This window comes from Camelina sativa, chromosome 5, assembly GCF_030686135.1.
Source record: "Camelina sativa cultivar CO46 ecotype springtype chromosome 5, ASM3068613v1".
Lineage (NCBI taxonomy): Eukaryota > Viridiplantae > Streptophyta > Magnoliopsida > Brassicales > Brassicaceae > Camelina > Camelina sativa.
Window position 1 is genome coordinate 22,933,056 of NC_141884.1, and position 14,002 is coordinate 22,947,057.

The 14,002-nt window shown below is 40.9% G+C and overlaps 1 protein-coding gene across 1 annotated transcript; it reads right to left on the minus strand.

The window, feature by feature from the left end:
* Positions 1-1,787: 1,787 nt before the first annotated feature.
* LOC147944214 (uncharacterized) lies at positions 1,788-3,047 on the minus strand. The gene has a single exon (XM_087512502.1). The coding sequence runs from the start codon at positions 3,045-3,047 to the stop codon at positions 1,788-1,790; it is 1,260 nt and encodes a 419-aa protein (XP_087368628.1).
* Between the last annotated feature and the right edge of the window lie 10,955 nt (positions 3,048-14,002).

Genomic DNA, 14,002 nt, shown 5'->3' on the forward strand with positions numbered 1-14,002 from the left:
TGGCTGACTACGAGTTGGGAGTCACAGAAGACCTGCAGGTGTTTAACTCCAAGTCCCTGGGCTAGCCGGAGTCCTGCGAGAACGGCCTCGTACTCAGTTTCGTTGTTCGACGCTTTGAAATTGAGCTTTAACGCTTGCTCGAGAATTTCTCCGGTGGGAGATCGAAGTATGATCCCGACCCCGGATCCTTGATTTGTTGACGATCCGTCGACAAACATTGTCCATTGCTCCACCGTGGAAGTGGGATCGTCAAGCTCGGGAGACAATTCGGTGATGAAGTCAGCCAGAACTAGTGACTTCAGGCTTGGGCGAGAACAGTATTCGATGTCGTACTCGCTAAGTTCGACTGCCCATTTTGCCATGCGTCCGGATTGGAGGGGGCTATGAAGGATGGTTCGGAGTGGTTGATCGGTAAACACGACGATAGAGTGCGACTGAAAATAGGGTCATAGTTTCCGTGCTGCGACGATCACTGCAAGGGCCAATTTTTCTAGCGTGGGGTATCGCGACTCCGCGTCGTTTAGTGCTTTGCTTGTGTAGAAAATGGGTTTCTGGTCCCCGCGATCGTCTCGGACTAGCACCCCGCTAACGGCCGACCTGGACACCGAGACATAGAGATACAATGTTTCGCCGTCCTCCGGTTTGACCAATACTGGGTGACAGGTCAAATATTCCTTCAACTGACGAAAGGCGATCTCGCATTCCTCGTCCCAATGGAAATCCTTATTCCCGCGAAGAAGTTGGTAAAAGGGGAGGCACTTATCCGTTGAGCGCGCGATGAAACGGTTCAGAGCAGCGATCCGGCCACTCAAGCGTTGTACTTCTCGCTTGTTGGTCGGCGACGGGAGCCCTAGTATGGCTTCGATCTGCTTGGGATTTGTCTCTATTCCCCGTTCAGTGACGATGTACCTCAAGAATTCTCCGGAAGTTACTCCAAATGTGCACTTCGTCGGGTTTAGTTTCATCTGGAATTGATCCAAGATGTCGAAACACTCTGCCAGATGTTGGACGTGCTGTTCTGCGATCAGAGACTTGACCAGCATATCGTCTATATAGACTTCCATGGTTTTGCCGAGCAGATCCGCGAACATCATGTTTACCAAGCGCTGGTAGGTTGCTCCGGCGTTTTTCAATCCGAACGGCATCATTTTGTAACAGTAGGTCCCCCTATCTGTGATGAATGCCGTTTTCTCGCGGTCAGCTGAGCTCATGGTGATCTGGTTGTAGCCTGAGAAAGCATCCATAAACGAAAGCAGCTGGTTTCCAGCCGTGGCTTCGACGAGACGATCTATGTGCGGCAGAGGAAAGCTGTCCTTAGGGCAAGCTTTGTTGAGATCGGTGAAATCCACGCAAACTCTCCATTTGCCGTTTTTCTTTTTGACTACGACCGGGTTAGCCAACCAATCAGGATACTGGACTTCCATGATTTGATCCGCCTTGAGTAGTCGTTCCTCTTCGTCCTGGACCGCCTTGGCTCGATCCGGGCCTAGGCGCCTGCGCTTCTGTCTGATCGGCTTGAACGTGGGGTCGATATTTAGCTTGTGGCACATGACTTCGGGGCTTATCCCGACCATGTCCTTTGTTGACCAAGCGAATGTGGAAGCCCGAGATTGCAGGAAAGCGATCAGCTTGGCCTTTATGCTTTCGTCGAGTTCGACCCCGATGCCGACAGTTCGCGATGGGTCGGAGGGGTCAATATTCACCTGTAGGATCTTGCACTCCGGACACTTGAGGCGATCCCGCTCCGGCTTTCGGGGACCAGTGAGATGGTCCCCGCTCTGTAATTGCTATGCGGTCTCCGTCTTCCTCTGCTTCTTTTCGATAACAGAGCAGACTCTGGCCACCCTCTGGTCACCGTAAAGTATGCAAATTCCTGTAGGAGTTGGGAATTTGAGGCAGAGGTGATAGGTCGACCGTACGACCTGCATCGCATATATCCAAGGTACCCCCAGAATAGCGTTGTAGATTGGTGGTGCATCAACGACTGCGAACTTAGTTTTCCGGGTCACTCCGCCAGCTCGTACTTGTAGCTTCACGTCGCCCATCGACATTTTGGCGACCCCGTCGTAGCCCGTCAGCGTTCGAGTTTCGGGTTTCAGTTGGTCTGGTGTGACGCCCATTTTTTCCAATGTTTGCCAACAGAGTACATTGACTGTGCTCCCAGTGTCGATCAAAACTCGTTCAACGTCGAAGTCGCCCATCGAGACTTCGATAACCAAGGGGTCTGAATGGGGGTGTTGGATTCCTTTGGCGTCTTCTGAGGTGAATGATATCGGGTCCGCACATAGCGGAGGCTCGCCCGGAGCAGTTTGGAGGGCGCAAACTTGCCGTGCTCTCTTTTTGAGTGCGCGAACAGAATCCGCGCAGTCCTCCGGTGGACCAAGTATCATGGTTATTCGTCCACGGGGAGGAGAATTAGCCCGCTCCGGGTTTTGTCCCCTCTGTCGTTTGGGTGGGCCAGGCAGTTCGTCTGCTTGGGGCGCCTCCTCCTGGTGATTCACGGGTGCTAGCTGCTGGGCTGCGTTGGGTGGTCCATCGTAACCCCGTCCGCCGCCTGCGCCACGGCCTCGGTTAGATCGTCCTCCGCGCCATCCACCTCGGCGACCTCTGCCTCCACGGGCGCTTTTTGGCTGATAAGTAGCTTCGACTTCGCCAGAAAGATACTTTGCGTACAGATAGTTCTTCAGATGGACGCACTCTTGTGTGGAGTGACCGGGGTACATGTGAAAATCGCAGTAGAGTTCCTTCGGGTCAGATGGCTGCTTGTCCTGACCGTCCACCTCGGAGACTGCGTGGATGACGCCCTTTTTTCGATCCTGAGGTTCGTGGTGCTTGCGGGGTTCGTGGTGTTCGACCCGGTTTTTAGTCTTAGCGGGATGCGACGGCTGTTCGTCATTAGTTTTTGCGGCTATTCGGGCTTCTTCCTCCTCGTCGAGTGCGAACCTGGAGGCCCGATGTAACGCATCATCGAGATCCTTGGGTTCCCGGATGTTAAGGTCTTTTCGTAACGGCGATCCGGGGATTAAGCCTTTTCGGAAGGCCGCCATTGCTGCGTCTTCCGGGACGTTGACCTTTGTCAGCTTTTCTTTGAACCTGTTCAAGTAGTTGGCGATAGGTTCCCCTCATTCCTGGGCCATCTCCCAGAGGTCTGAACTTGTCACGCCTCGTTCGATGAGGATTCGGTAGTTCTTGAGGAAAACCTTGGACAGGTCGTCAAAGTTGTCAATCGAGTTCGGCTCGAGCCTCGTGAACCACACCAAGGCAGGGCCGGAAAGGCTATCCACGAACAGTTGACAGCAACCGGCGTCCCTTTGTTCTTCGGTGAATCGAGCTTTTGACATGGTCGCCATGAAGGATGTCATGAACTGGACCGGATCTTTGTCTCCCTGATAGACCGGCAGCTTCTGTTTGACGTGTGGTATGGCGGCTCGTGCTATCCGTTGAGTGAAGGGCGACTGCCGAGTTACCTCAACGATCCTGTCGATTTCCGGAGCGGTGCTGATAGCTCGATGGAGGAGAGTGTTCATGCCACTAATCTGTGACCTGATTTCTTCGAGTTCGTAGCAAGGTCCGGAGTTCGCGTGGCGGGTGACTGGGACGGTCATGCTTTCGTGTATCCGTGAGTTCGGATTCGTTGGTCGGATACTGGACGTGGTCCGAGGGGGAGGATTCCTCCGCTCCGGTTGTGCTTCCGAAAAATCGAGACGACGAGTGAGACCATCTACGTTGAGCGATTGTCCAGCAGAGATCTGTGATGGGGTTGTTTGGGTCACAACGGCATCAACTCTGCGGTTGGTTTCGGAGATCATCTGGTAGATCTCTTTTGTCATGGTGCCGAACAGGATTCTGAAGTCCTCCATGGAAACGAGCTGCGGATTCTGGGCCGCTGGTGTGGTATGAACGGGGAGGTTCCCGTTCTGAGTGCTGTTCTACTGCTCCGTTACGCGAGCATCCGCCTCCTCGTGGGTTTGTTCAGTAGAAGGCTCTGCGTCGAGGTGGACTGGCTCCTCGAGAGTCCGTCCTTCACCCTGGCTGGTTTCCCCATCAGATCTGACCCCGACTGGGAGTTCGGTGGAGGTTCCGACCGGATTTGCCGTCACGCGATGACGGGAATACACGGCAATGACAGGCCTAGTTGACCCACCCAGTGTCGCGGTGTCATCCTGAGAAGGCGTGATGCCCGTGAGATCGGGCGTGCGGTTTTCTTCTGGAACTTCGTTCACGACGGAAGACATTATTGCAAGGCTTCTTTCAGGAGAGTTTCCTAGAGACGATTTGCGTCCCCACAGACGGCGCCAATTGTAGAAACTAGGTTTCCACAATGAATTTGTTTATGGAGGGGAACAAATTCAATAGAGCTATCTCTCTAGAAAATAGATCTAAGCCTTGAAATTAGGAGTAAAGAAGAAGAGCTCGAAAGAACTAGGGTTTGTTGTAAAGAGCAAAAAGAGAACTCGGTTATTGTATTAGATTCTGAATGATTTACAATGGAGAAGTCTCCCTTATTTATACATGTTCAGAGATCTCATAATATATTAACTTTCCTTAACAGACGAAGTGAAATATGGAAAACTGCCCTATTGCTTGAGTCGGCCGCCGCACCGAAGTGGATGTCGGTTCCTTCTTCTCCAAGACTATTCTTTATCCGAACTGATTCCCGAAAACCTAATCGATCCCTTAACCGGATTCCCGATTAGATAATCAATTAACATTTCTGGTTTAGCTCGGTATGATGGGGGTGCTAAATCCCGCACCAACAATTTCGTTTTTATCTTTTTCTGCCATGCCCAGTTTCAGAAAAAAATTTCTATGATTATATTATCTTCTGTTTTTATACTTCAACACAAATTCTATTTCATCAGTTTCTTCGAAATTTGTCTTCTCTTTATTTTTAATTTTATTCCTCTTCTTCTTTGACACAGATAACTTATAAACTTGTACTTCATTAATTTCAAAATTTATTTATATTTTTTTTTCAACAAGCCAATATTTTTTAAAATAATAATAAAACACTATCACTTTTCGTTGTTATTTTATTACGTGTTTACTAAAACATGATTTTTCGTTTTATTTTTGTTAGGGTAAAATTATATCTCGATCCACCATTGACATGAGTAAAAGTCAATTTTGTTGTACTAGGCATTTGGGTTTGCTTTTAAATCATACAAAGCCTTCTTTAGTTCAAAAAAATATGGGAGATTGAAACAATGACACACTTTCTATGAAACTTCTTTTATTTTAGACACTTTATACTATTGGAGCACTTTTTTCTATTGTTCACTATGTTTATGACAAATTTACCCTTATTCAAATATAAACAAAGAAAACAAACTAAAAAGTAACCAAACCAAATATTTTTTGTCTCTATCTCATTCTTTTTTCTCACTTTTTATTTGTTTTTTCTCTCTCAACCAAATAAAAAAGTAAGATCTAAAACAACTCTCTCTTTATTTCTTGTCTTTTCTCTTATTTTCCTTCTCTGTTTTTCATTGCATGTTTTTTTTATCCTCTATATCCTAAACTTTAGATCATAAACCATAATCAGAAATTTAATTTCATAGCAATTTTAACAAATGTAGCCAAGTCTGAAGAATTTTTACTAGAAAACATGTAGCCAAGTCTGAAGAAAATTTGATGCCATCATGTGGATGAGGTGCTATGGATACTGATTAGTTATAGGGAGATTTGATTGAGACACACTTTCTATGAAAGTATGTTTATTTGACACACTTTCTGTCCATGGGACACTTTTTGCCAACTTCACATAATTTCTAGACTATTTTAACCTTCATCATATAAGTTGAGGTATAACTAGAGAGAAAAAAAACAGTTGTATTATGGTCCGTCCGATTTTAACTAAAAATTTGATCCAACCGCTAGAGATGAGTGTGGACCACAACATGAGTGTAACTAATAAATTTGAAAAGTAGATTTGAAAGGATTTGTCACAAATAATGATATGTCTATATTTTGTCTCTGCTAAGCATGTTTTTGTCACGCATCTAGTTAGGATAACAAATTGTTTTGCATGAATTTCTACTCTCTTTTGTACACTTTTCATATTTAGGTAGTACTTGCATTATCTTCGCATACATCGTGCATTTTGGAGTATTTCAGGTATTTAGGAGACTTTGGAGTCTGGCTGTCTCGAGTCGCGCCATCATTCCATCATCACACATCCGCTCGAGTCGCGCCATCATTCCGTCATCACACATCCGCTCGGGTCGCGCCATCACTCCGTCATCACACATCCGCTCGGGTCGCGCCATCATTCCATCGTCACACATCCGCTCGAGTCGCGCCATCATTCCGTCATCACACATCCGCTCGGGTCGCGCCATCATTCCATCGTCACACATCCGCTCGAGTCGCGCCATCTTTCCATCGTCACACATCCGCTCGGGTCACGCCATCATTCCATCGTCACACATCCGCTCGAGTCGCGCCATCACTCCGTCGTCGACTACCGTTTGAGCCAACGCCATCACTCACTCGAGCCACTACTCGTTCGCACATGTGAGGAAGACGTTCCATCTTACACGCTTCAGGAGATTCCCAAACCGACTCTTCATCTTGTCGTTTTAAGTTTTAGGGATTTTATGTCTTTACTATAAATACGTTTTGTTAAGTCTCCGCGACATGATCTTAGTTTTTATCTCATTTTTATTTTGTAAGGTTTCCCTAGCCACCAAGAACCGTTCCCAGACTTTGTATTCAGATATCTTTTGATACATTGAGTATTTGCATTTGATTTCTTCTACAAACTTGTTTATCTCATTTTTACCTATCTAAGAATGCTTGTTTCAATGTTTTCTGAGTTTGTATTGTTGATGATGATTTCCGGATCTGAGTAGTACGTTAGTTCTTGAGGATGGGATAGATTATGGGGAGGATCTTAGGATGTAGGGTGTTTAAGCTTGATTTGTATGATTCCCTTATGGACTAGAGTTAGAATTACTAGTTTCTCTCTGATCAATTGGAACTAGGTTTGAGACATTTCCACACCCAAAAGGTGTTCGATGAAATGTCTGACCAACTAGTGCCAGAGACTTACGTTCCTAGCCTAAGAGATTAGTTGTCTAGGATGTTTGTTGACGTGAATGAACTTGTTTGTCATGCCTGCTCGACCACGTTTCTCTAGCGAGAGCTAGGTATGGAAGTGGTTGAGTCTGAGTAGCTTTTACCAAGAGATTGGATTAGCTAAGTTGTGATGTTCATTGTTTAGGGATAGATTGCTTGTGGCATGTTAAACACTCTGTAGACTAGGATACTCCACCGACATCAATTACTCCCATCCTTAGGACTTTTATCCTTTTGATTGATATTACATTCCTGAGATTGTTTCGCTTCTTGCTTTTTAGTTCATGCTTAGACTCGTTTCTGTTTTTATTAATTTTCATTTCTTGTCTTGCATTCTCGTTTCTAATTCCAGAACACATTTCCGGTTGCATTTTTGTCATTCTAGGATTGTTAGAAAAAACACTATTTTTGAATTGGCTTGACTTGTGATTCCTTGATTGCATCTTGATTGCTAGCAACATCCCATTTGGATTGACACCTTAAACACTACAACACTTAAGGTTAATTGAACCTGCTAGGATAAGACACACAAAAAACCTAGTATCAAATAATAAGAACCATTCGATTGAAACTATTAGTTAAAATTCAATAGACAAGATTTTCTGTCACATTTTCTTTTTCTATTCTTCACTTTTTTTCTTCTACTCTCTTTGTAATCACTTTATTTAATTATTATGACATATTTTTTTTGATTTTGTTTTTATCATTCATTATAATTTTATTTTTTCTACATTTTGAGATCTATTTTACTATATTTAAAATGAATAATTATAATACATATTATCCAATTATAGTTGAATATTTGTTGATTGTTATGTGGATATTATAATACATATTATCCAATTATAGTTGAATATTTGTTGATTGTTATGTGGATGCTAAAAATTTCTTATTATGTGGATACTTATTTGTGGATACTACTATACTTATTCTAAAATCAAGTCCACATGGACGATGAGTTATACACGTCCACTAAAAACTACTTATGTTTTGGTGAAGTAGTCATTGTTAACTATCATAATATGTTAACCTCATCATATCCCAAAAAAACCTAAGCATGAAACCGTTTATCATATCATATCCTAAACTCTAAACCAAAAACCTCTATCTCTAATGGTGTCCATTATGTATTGTTTATGTGGACAACATTCATTACAAAATTGGTGTCCATTAATTTGTATGGAGCGGATTGTATTTTTATCTTAAAAACTAGGTTTGTATAATGATAATTTGATGCCATGATGTGGATGAGGTGCTATGGATACTGATTAGTTATACATTATCTATTTATATATGAATAATTGTTCGCTATTATGTGGATGGTTAACATATCTAGATGAATACTTACTTTTGGATGATTAGAGAAAAATATATGAATACCTAATTATCCAATTATAGTTGAATATTTGTTAATTGTTATGTGGATGCTAAAAATGTCTTATTATGTGGATATGTATTTGTGGATACTAATGTCTTATTTGGGGATACTTATGTGGATACTTATTCTAAAATCAAATCCACATGGATGATGAGTTATACACGTCCACTAAAAACTACTTATGTTTTGGTGAAACAATCGTTGTTAACTATCAAACAATTTTAACCTCATCATATCTCCTAAAAAACTAAGCATGAGACCGTTCATTATATCCTACCCTAAACCCTAAACCTCTAAACCCTAAACCCTAAATCCTAAACCCTAAACCCTAAACCCTAAACCCTAAACCCTAAAGCCTAAACTCTAACACCTAAATCCTAAACTTTAGACCTTAACCTTAGATCATAAACCATAATCATAACTTTAATTTCATAGAAACTTTAACAAATGTAGTCAAATATGAAGATCTTTTACTATAAAACATGAAATTGACCTACCCCAACCTGTAAACCCTGAACATTAAATTAGGACAAATTTTTGACTTCTTGCATTACATTCTTTATAAATTTCCAAATTCATTGATGTTGTTCGCTATTATGTGGATGGTTAACATGCATAGATGGATACTTATTTTGGATGACCATAGAAAAAAACATATGAATACCTAATTAGTTAAACAACTTGTGGTTTAGTAAAGTAGTCATGGTAAACTATCAAACGATTTTAATTTTTCATGTCCATAAAATCAAATCCACGTGGACGCGAAATTATACACGTCCACTAAAAACTAATTGTGTTTTGGTGAATTAGTCATTGTTAACTACCAAACAATTTTAACCTCATCATATCCCCTGAAAGCCTAAGCATGAAACCGTTCATTATATCCTATACTAAACTCTAAACCCTAAATATCTAAGCCCTAAACCCTAAAACTCTAAACCCTAAACCCTAAATCTTAAATTTTAGATCCTAAATTTAATCTCATAGTAATTGTAACAAATTTTGCCAAATCTGAAGATTTTTTACTAGAAAACATAAAACTGTTGATCAATAACATATGAAAAAGATTTGATGGATGATATTATATATATTGAACATGAAACTAAATAATCATAAACATATAAGCATCTGGATTTGATTTTGTAGATGATAAATATATCAAAATGTAAAATTTTAAAAAGATATAAATGTGGCTAAAGAATATATATATATATATATATATATATATATATATATTGTTATCCACAACTCAAGATTATTCAAACACATATATCAAAGAAAGGAGTAAGATAAACAAATAACAAAAATTATTTGGAAATGGAGAGAGAGTTAGAGACGGTGAGAAAGAAAGATAAAGAAAAGAAAATAGAGTAAAAATAAAAAAATAAAAGAAAGATGTGTGTTGAGAAGTAATGTGTTTGGAGAGAGAGAGAGTTAGAGGGTAAGAAAGTAAAACACTATAAGAAAAGTGTGTGGTGGTCCAAAAGTGTGTTATAATGCAATTTTTTTTATAGAAAAGTGTGTTAGAATGCAAATATTCCAAAAAATATATAGTTTGTACACCATGTGATCTGCTCACTATACCTCAAATTTAGGTGGTTGTTTCACATACATTTCTTATGTGATTTCTCCATTTATAAATGCTGACTTAACATCCATTAAGTTCCAATTGTTGTGCAGCAAGTGCTATAAACCAAAGGTTTCTTCATAATCTTCTCCATAGGTTTGAATAATTCCTCTAATCTTGAGTCTTACCTTTAAATAGTATCAGCCAAAAAACATATAGTATTTCCTTATCTGTCAGCATGCTCCTTGCCATACTCATCAAAGTCCTAATTGTAAATGCAGATTCTGGAACAAATCGATGTGAGTAACAAGTCGTTGTGCCGAGCAGAGCGTTGTGCCAATCAGTAAGCTGCATCAGATCACAGACACCCGAGTTACTGACATAGATGTGTGAGCTGATGTGGCAAGACATGAGTGGATGTGTTGATGTGTCGAGGAAGGTTGATGACTTGACATTGGAGATATAAACGAGATTTTACTTGGAGATATGAAGAATATTCTCTCCACCAAATAAGGAAAGGATAAGCTTAATCAGCAAGCAGTTTCCATATCTTTGGAGATATGAATAATATTATCTACATCTAATAAAGAAAAGATAAGCTTGAGAGCAAACAGTTTCCTTATCTCTTGATACTTGGAGATTCGCCTTGTAGGGTTTCTCAAGTCGTGTATATATATTCTAGGAGTAGGCCACGAGCCAATTTGAGCACTCTAGAATATTGATACAGTTGTAAACATTGAAGCCACAAAAATAAGGCTTAGAAGGTGTGTTCCCAGTTCTCTGTGACGCTAATCAGGGAGGTGATTAAGTGCACATAGAATTGTTTTTCTTTCTCTTAGATCTATACTGGTGAGAGTTTAGATAGTAAAGAGAGAGGGTGAGTTTTATTCTCTTAGATCTACACATGTGTGTGTTTAGATAGAAAATAGAGAGGCTTAGATTCATTCTTAGTCGGGATCAATCATATTGGGTAGAATAAGTTGAGTAAGGGCCGAGACAAAATTGTATCAGTGTAAGAGATAAATTTTGTTAATAAGATTGAATAGAAAAGTGTTGGCTTGGCGCGTTCCAAGTGTAAATCAGTGTGTTATGTGTCTCTATACCCTTACAATTTGTATCAGAGCGGACGCCTGATAAAATAATTGTTAATCTTTTCGACAGGTGAGATCTTGAGACGAGGTATGGAAAATCCACAACAGTTCGTTGATGAGAACAATCCTCTGATGCTTGACGCTGAGCATGATGATGATTGGAAAGCACAAATCAGACGTATGATTCAGAGTCGTGATATGGAAACCTGGTTCGTTGTTGAAGAATGATGGTCATTTCCAACACTTACGAACATGAGAGGAGAAACTGTAATAAAGACCTGTAAGCTGTGGACGGCTGAGGAGAAGTTAAAGGGTAAACAGAACTCTGAAGCGCTATCTACTAATTTCAGCTGCTTGCTGATGGATCTATTCACAATGGTGAAAGAGTGTATGTCAGCGAAAGAAACTTGGGATCGTTTGGAAGCCTTTTTTGAGGAAACCAGCAGGGTGACGAAGGAAAAATCTGACGTATCACCATCCTGTCATTTCAACAGTCAACTAAGCTTCCCTTGTCAGGAAGTTGTAGTGTTGAAGAAGGTATACAAGGATAAGAGGTTTGTCAAGGAATTTCTCAGAAGCTTATCACATAGATATATTTCTCACAAATCTGATGGTAAAGGTGCTTTAAGTTCTAATGAACAGAAGGTTGATCAGTGTGTGAAATTAGTTCAGACAGATGAACTGCAGATGAGAAAGAACTATCAGAAGGCTGAGAAATCATCGCCAGAAGAAGTTTCACAAGGTTGGAAGAAGAGGCAATCAAGTTTTCATTAAGAAGAATGATTTGTATTGTTATAGTGGATCTTCAAGTACCACAATTAACAATGGTTTACACCTCAAATCGAGGAAGAAAAGACAAGATCAGAAGTTGAGGAAAGAATGTGGACTGTCGGAGATCTGAACAAAAGAACATGTCGATGTTATTATACAAGTCAGAGCCTCTACAAAGATGTCTGTTTCAAGTGTCCGGATTGTACTATACCACTCACGCCTCTGAGAAGGAGTGTATTAACTAGCTGTTGTCAAGTGTAAGCTGTAGCACTCAAGAAACGGTGAGAATCACTTCCATCAAGAAGCTACTGGAAGGATTCAGGAGGGCAGAGTTGTTGTTTCTGCTGCTATTACACAGAGTTGTTCGGATGCAGTTAGTGGCGTTGCATGTCAGATCTTTGCAAATGGAGTTAAGTTGAAACAATTTGATATATCTCATATGGGCGAAGCTACAAAGGTGGCTACTAGGTTTATAGATGTTGTTTAGGGAACTAAGTTGAAACAATTTGATATATCTCAGATGGGCGAAGCCACAAAGGTGGCTACTAGGTATGTAGATTTTGTTTCATGAACTCATTGTGCTGAAGGAATTATGTTGTCTGTGAGTCACGATTGTGGAAAACAGAAGTCGGACAAGTTGTGGAGAACAAGGCACGATTGGTCGTACAAAGTTCTAAGAAGAGTTCGCTAGACACAACACCTTCACTTCAACACGAGGTAATCAGAAACCTGATAGGGATTACTTGTGTGCATAACCCCATGCTGCATTAGATGGATGTTAGTTGATTGCTAGGAATGGCTTCTTTCAGAAGACTATTTACTTGGAGCAACTGTAAGGTTCTGAGGACTGTTTATTTGGAGCAAATGTAAGGTTATGAGGATCTTAATCTACGATTAAACATTTCGTTAGACAAATGATGAAGTATTCATATACCAATGCAAGTATGCCAAATGTTTGATCAGTGCATGTGAGTTACAGACTTACAGAGAACTGGAGATGAAGCCACACCCATGAAAGTTGGAAGTGGTCTATCAAGAAATTGTGTGAATGGTAACTGGTACAGTGTGAATGGTAACTGGTACAGTTGACTGATCAATGTTCTGAAGATATGTTGTACCAGCAAACCAGACATCTGCTATGTACTTCCAAGCTGTGAGTGTTTCAGTGACAATCGTAAAGTATCACACATGCGAGCTGCTGAAAGGAGTGCTAAGTATTTTAAAGGCACATCCAACATAGGGTTGGTGTTGATGAAAGGAGCTAGTAGAAACTTGAAGAGATCTCGGTCTCTGAATCACCGTGAAGGATCTAGTGGCTGTTGCCTTCTGAGAACAAATCTGATCTTCTGCTTCGCTCAGAAGCTTGTCAAGGTACCTCGTTCAGTTGTTGAATATGAGGTTAATGCCTTGGGAACCTGTTTCAATCACCCGATGAGAATCAAACAATTGAGAACAACGTACGGTACATTCTTAGACCTTGCATCAATTTTGTGTCATAATTGTTTGTTTGTTAATATTGTTGTAGATCATGTACTAAAATTACAATTACAGGATCCTGAATATTAGTTTATTCATAGATTAGTTGTAGAGAAACTGATAGTAATAGAACATCAGAGTACTGATTTGCAAATTGCTGATTTGTTTACAAAACCATTGGACTTGGATCAACACATGATTCTGAGAAAAGTCAATGGTGTTTGTGGGATCTAATATGCTATGTGAGTTGTGTTGATCAGATACAGGGACATGCATCAGAACAGGCCATGGAATTCCTAGAATGTATAAAAGAGCAACACTCTGTCTAATCGAATAGTCAGTGGAAAACAGCTGCCTGTCATGCCAATTCATATGGGGGATCTGGTAAAACGTTGTCGTGAAGGAGGAGGTCAAAGAGCTGAGGAGTGGCATTATTATGCATTCCATTCTGAAAGAAGTACCAGTTGTTTGTAATTAAAAAAAATAGAGTTATGTGGCTGGTACATCTGCAACAGAGCCCTGAAGAATAATAACAAGGGAATGCACAAATATCCGCGGCTGAGAAGTCAAGTGATATCGCTGATAAGAATCAGGAGATTCAGCAGAAGATCTTTCATATCATCAAACTGTGAAGATCAT

What these genes read in the sequence shown, in the direction of transcription:
- LOC147944214 (XM_087512502.1), bottom strand. Translation starts at nt 3,047, where the DNA reads ATGGCGGCCTTCCGAAAAGGCTTAATCCCCGGATCGCCGTTACGAAAA.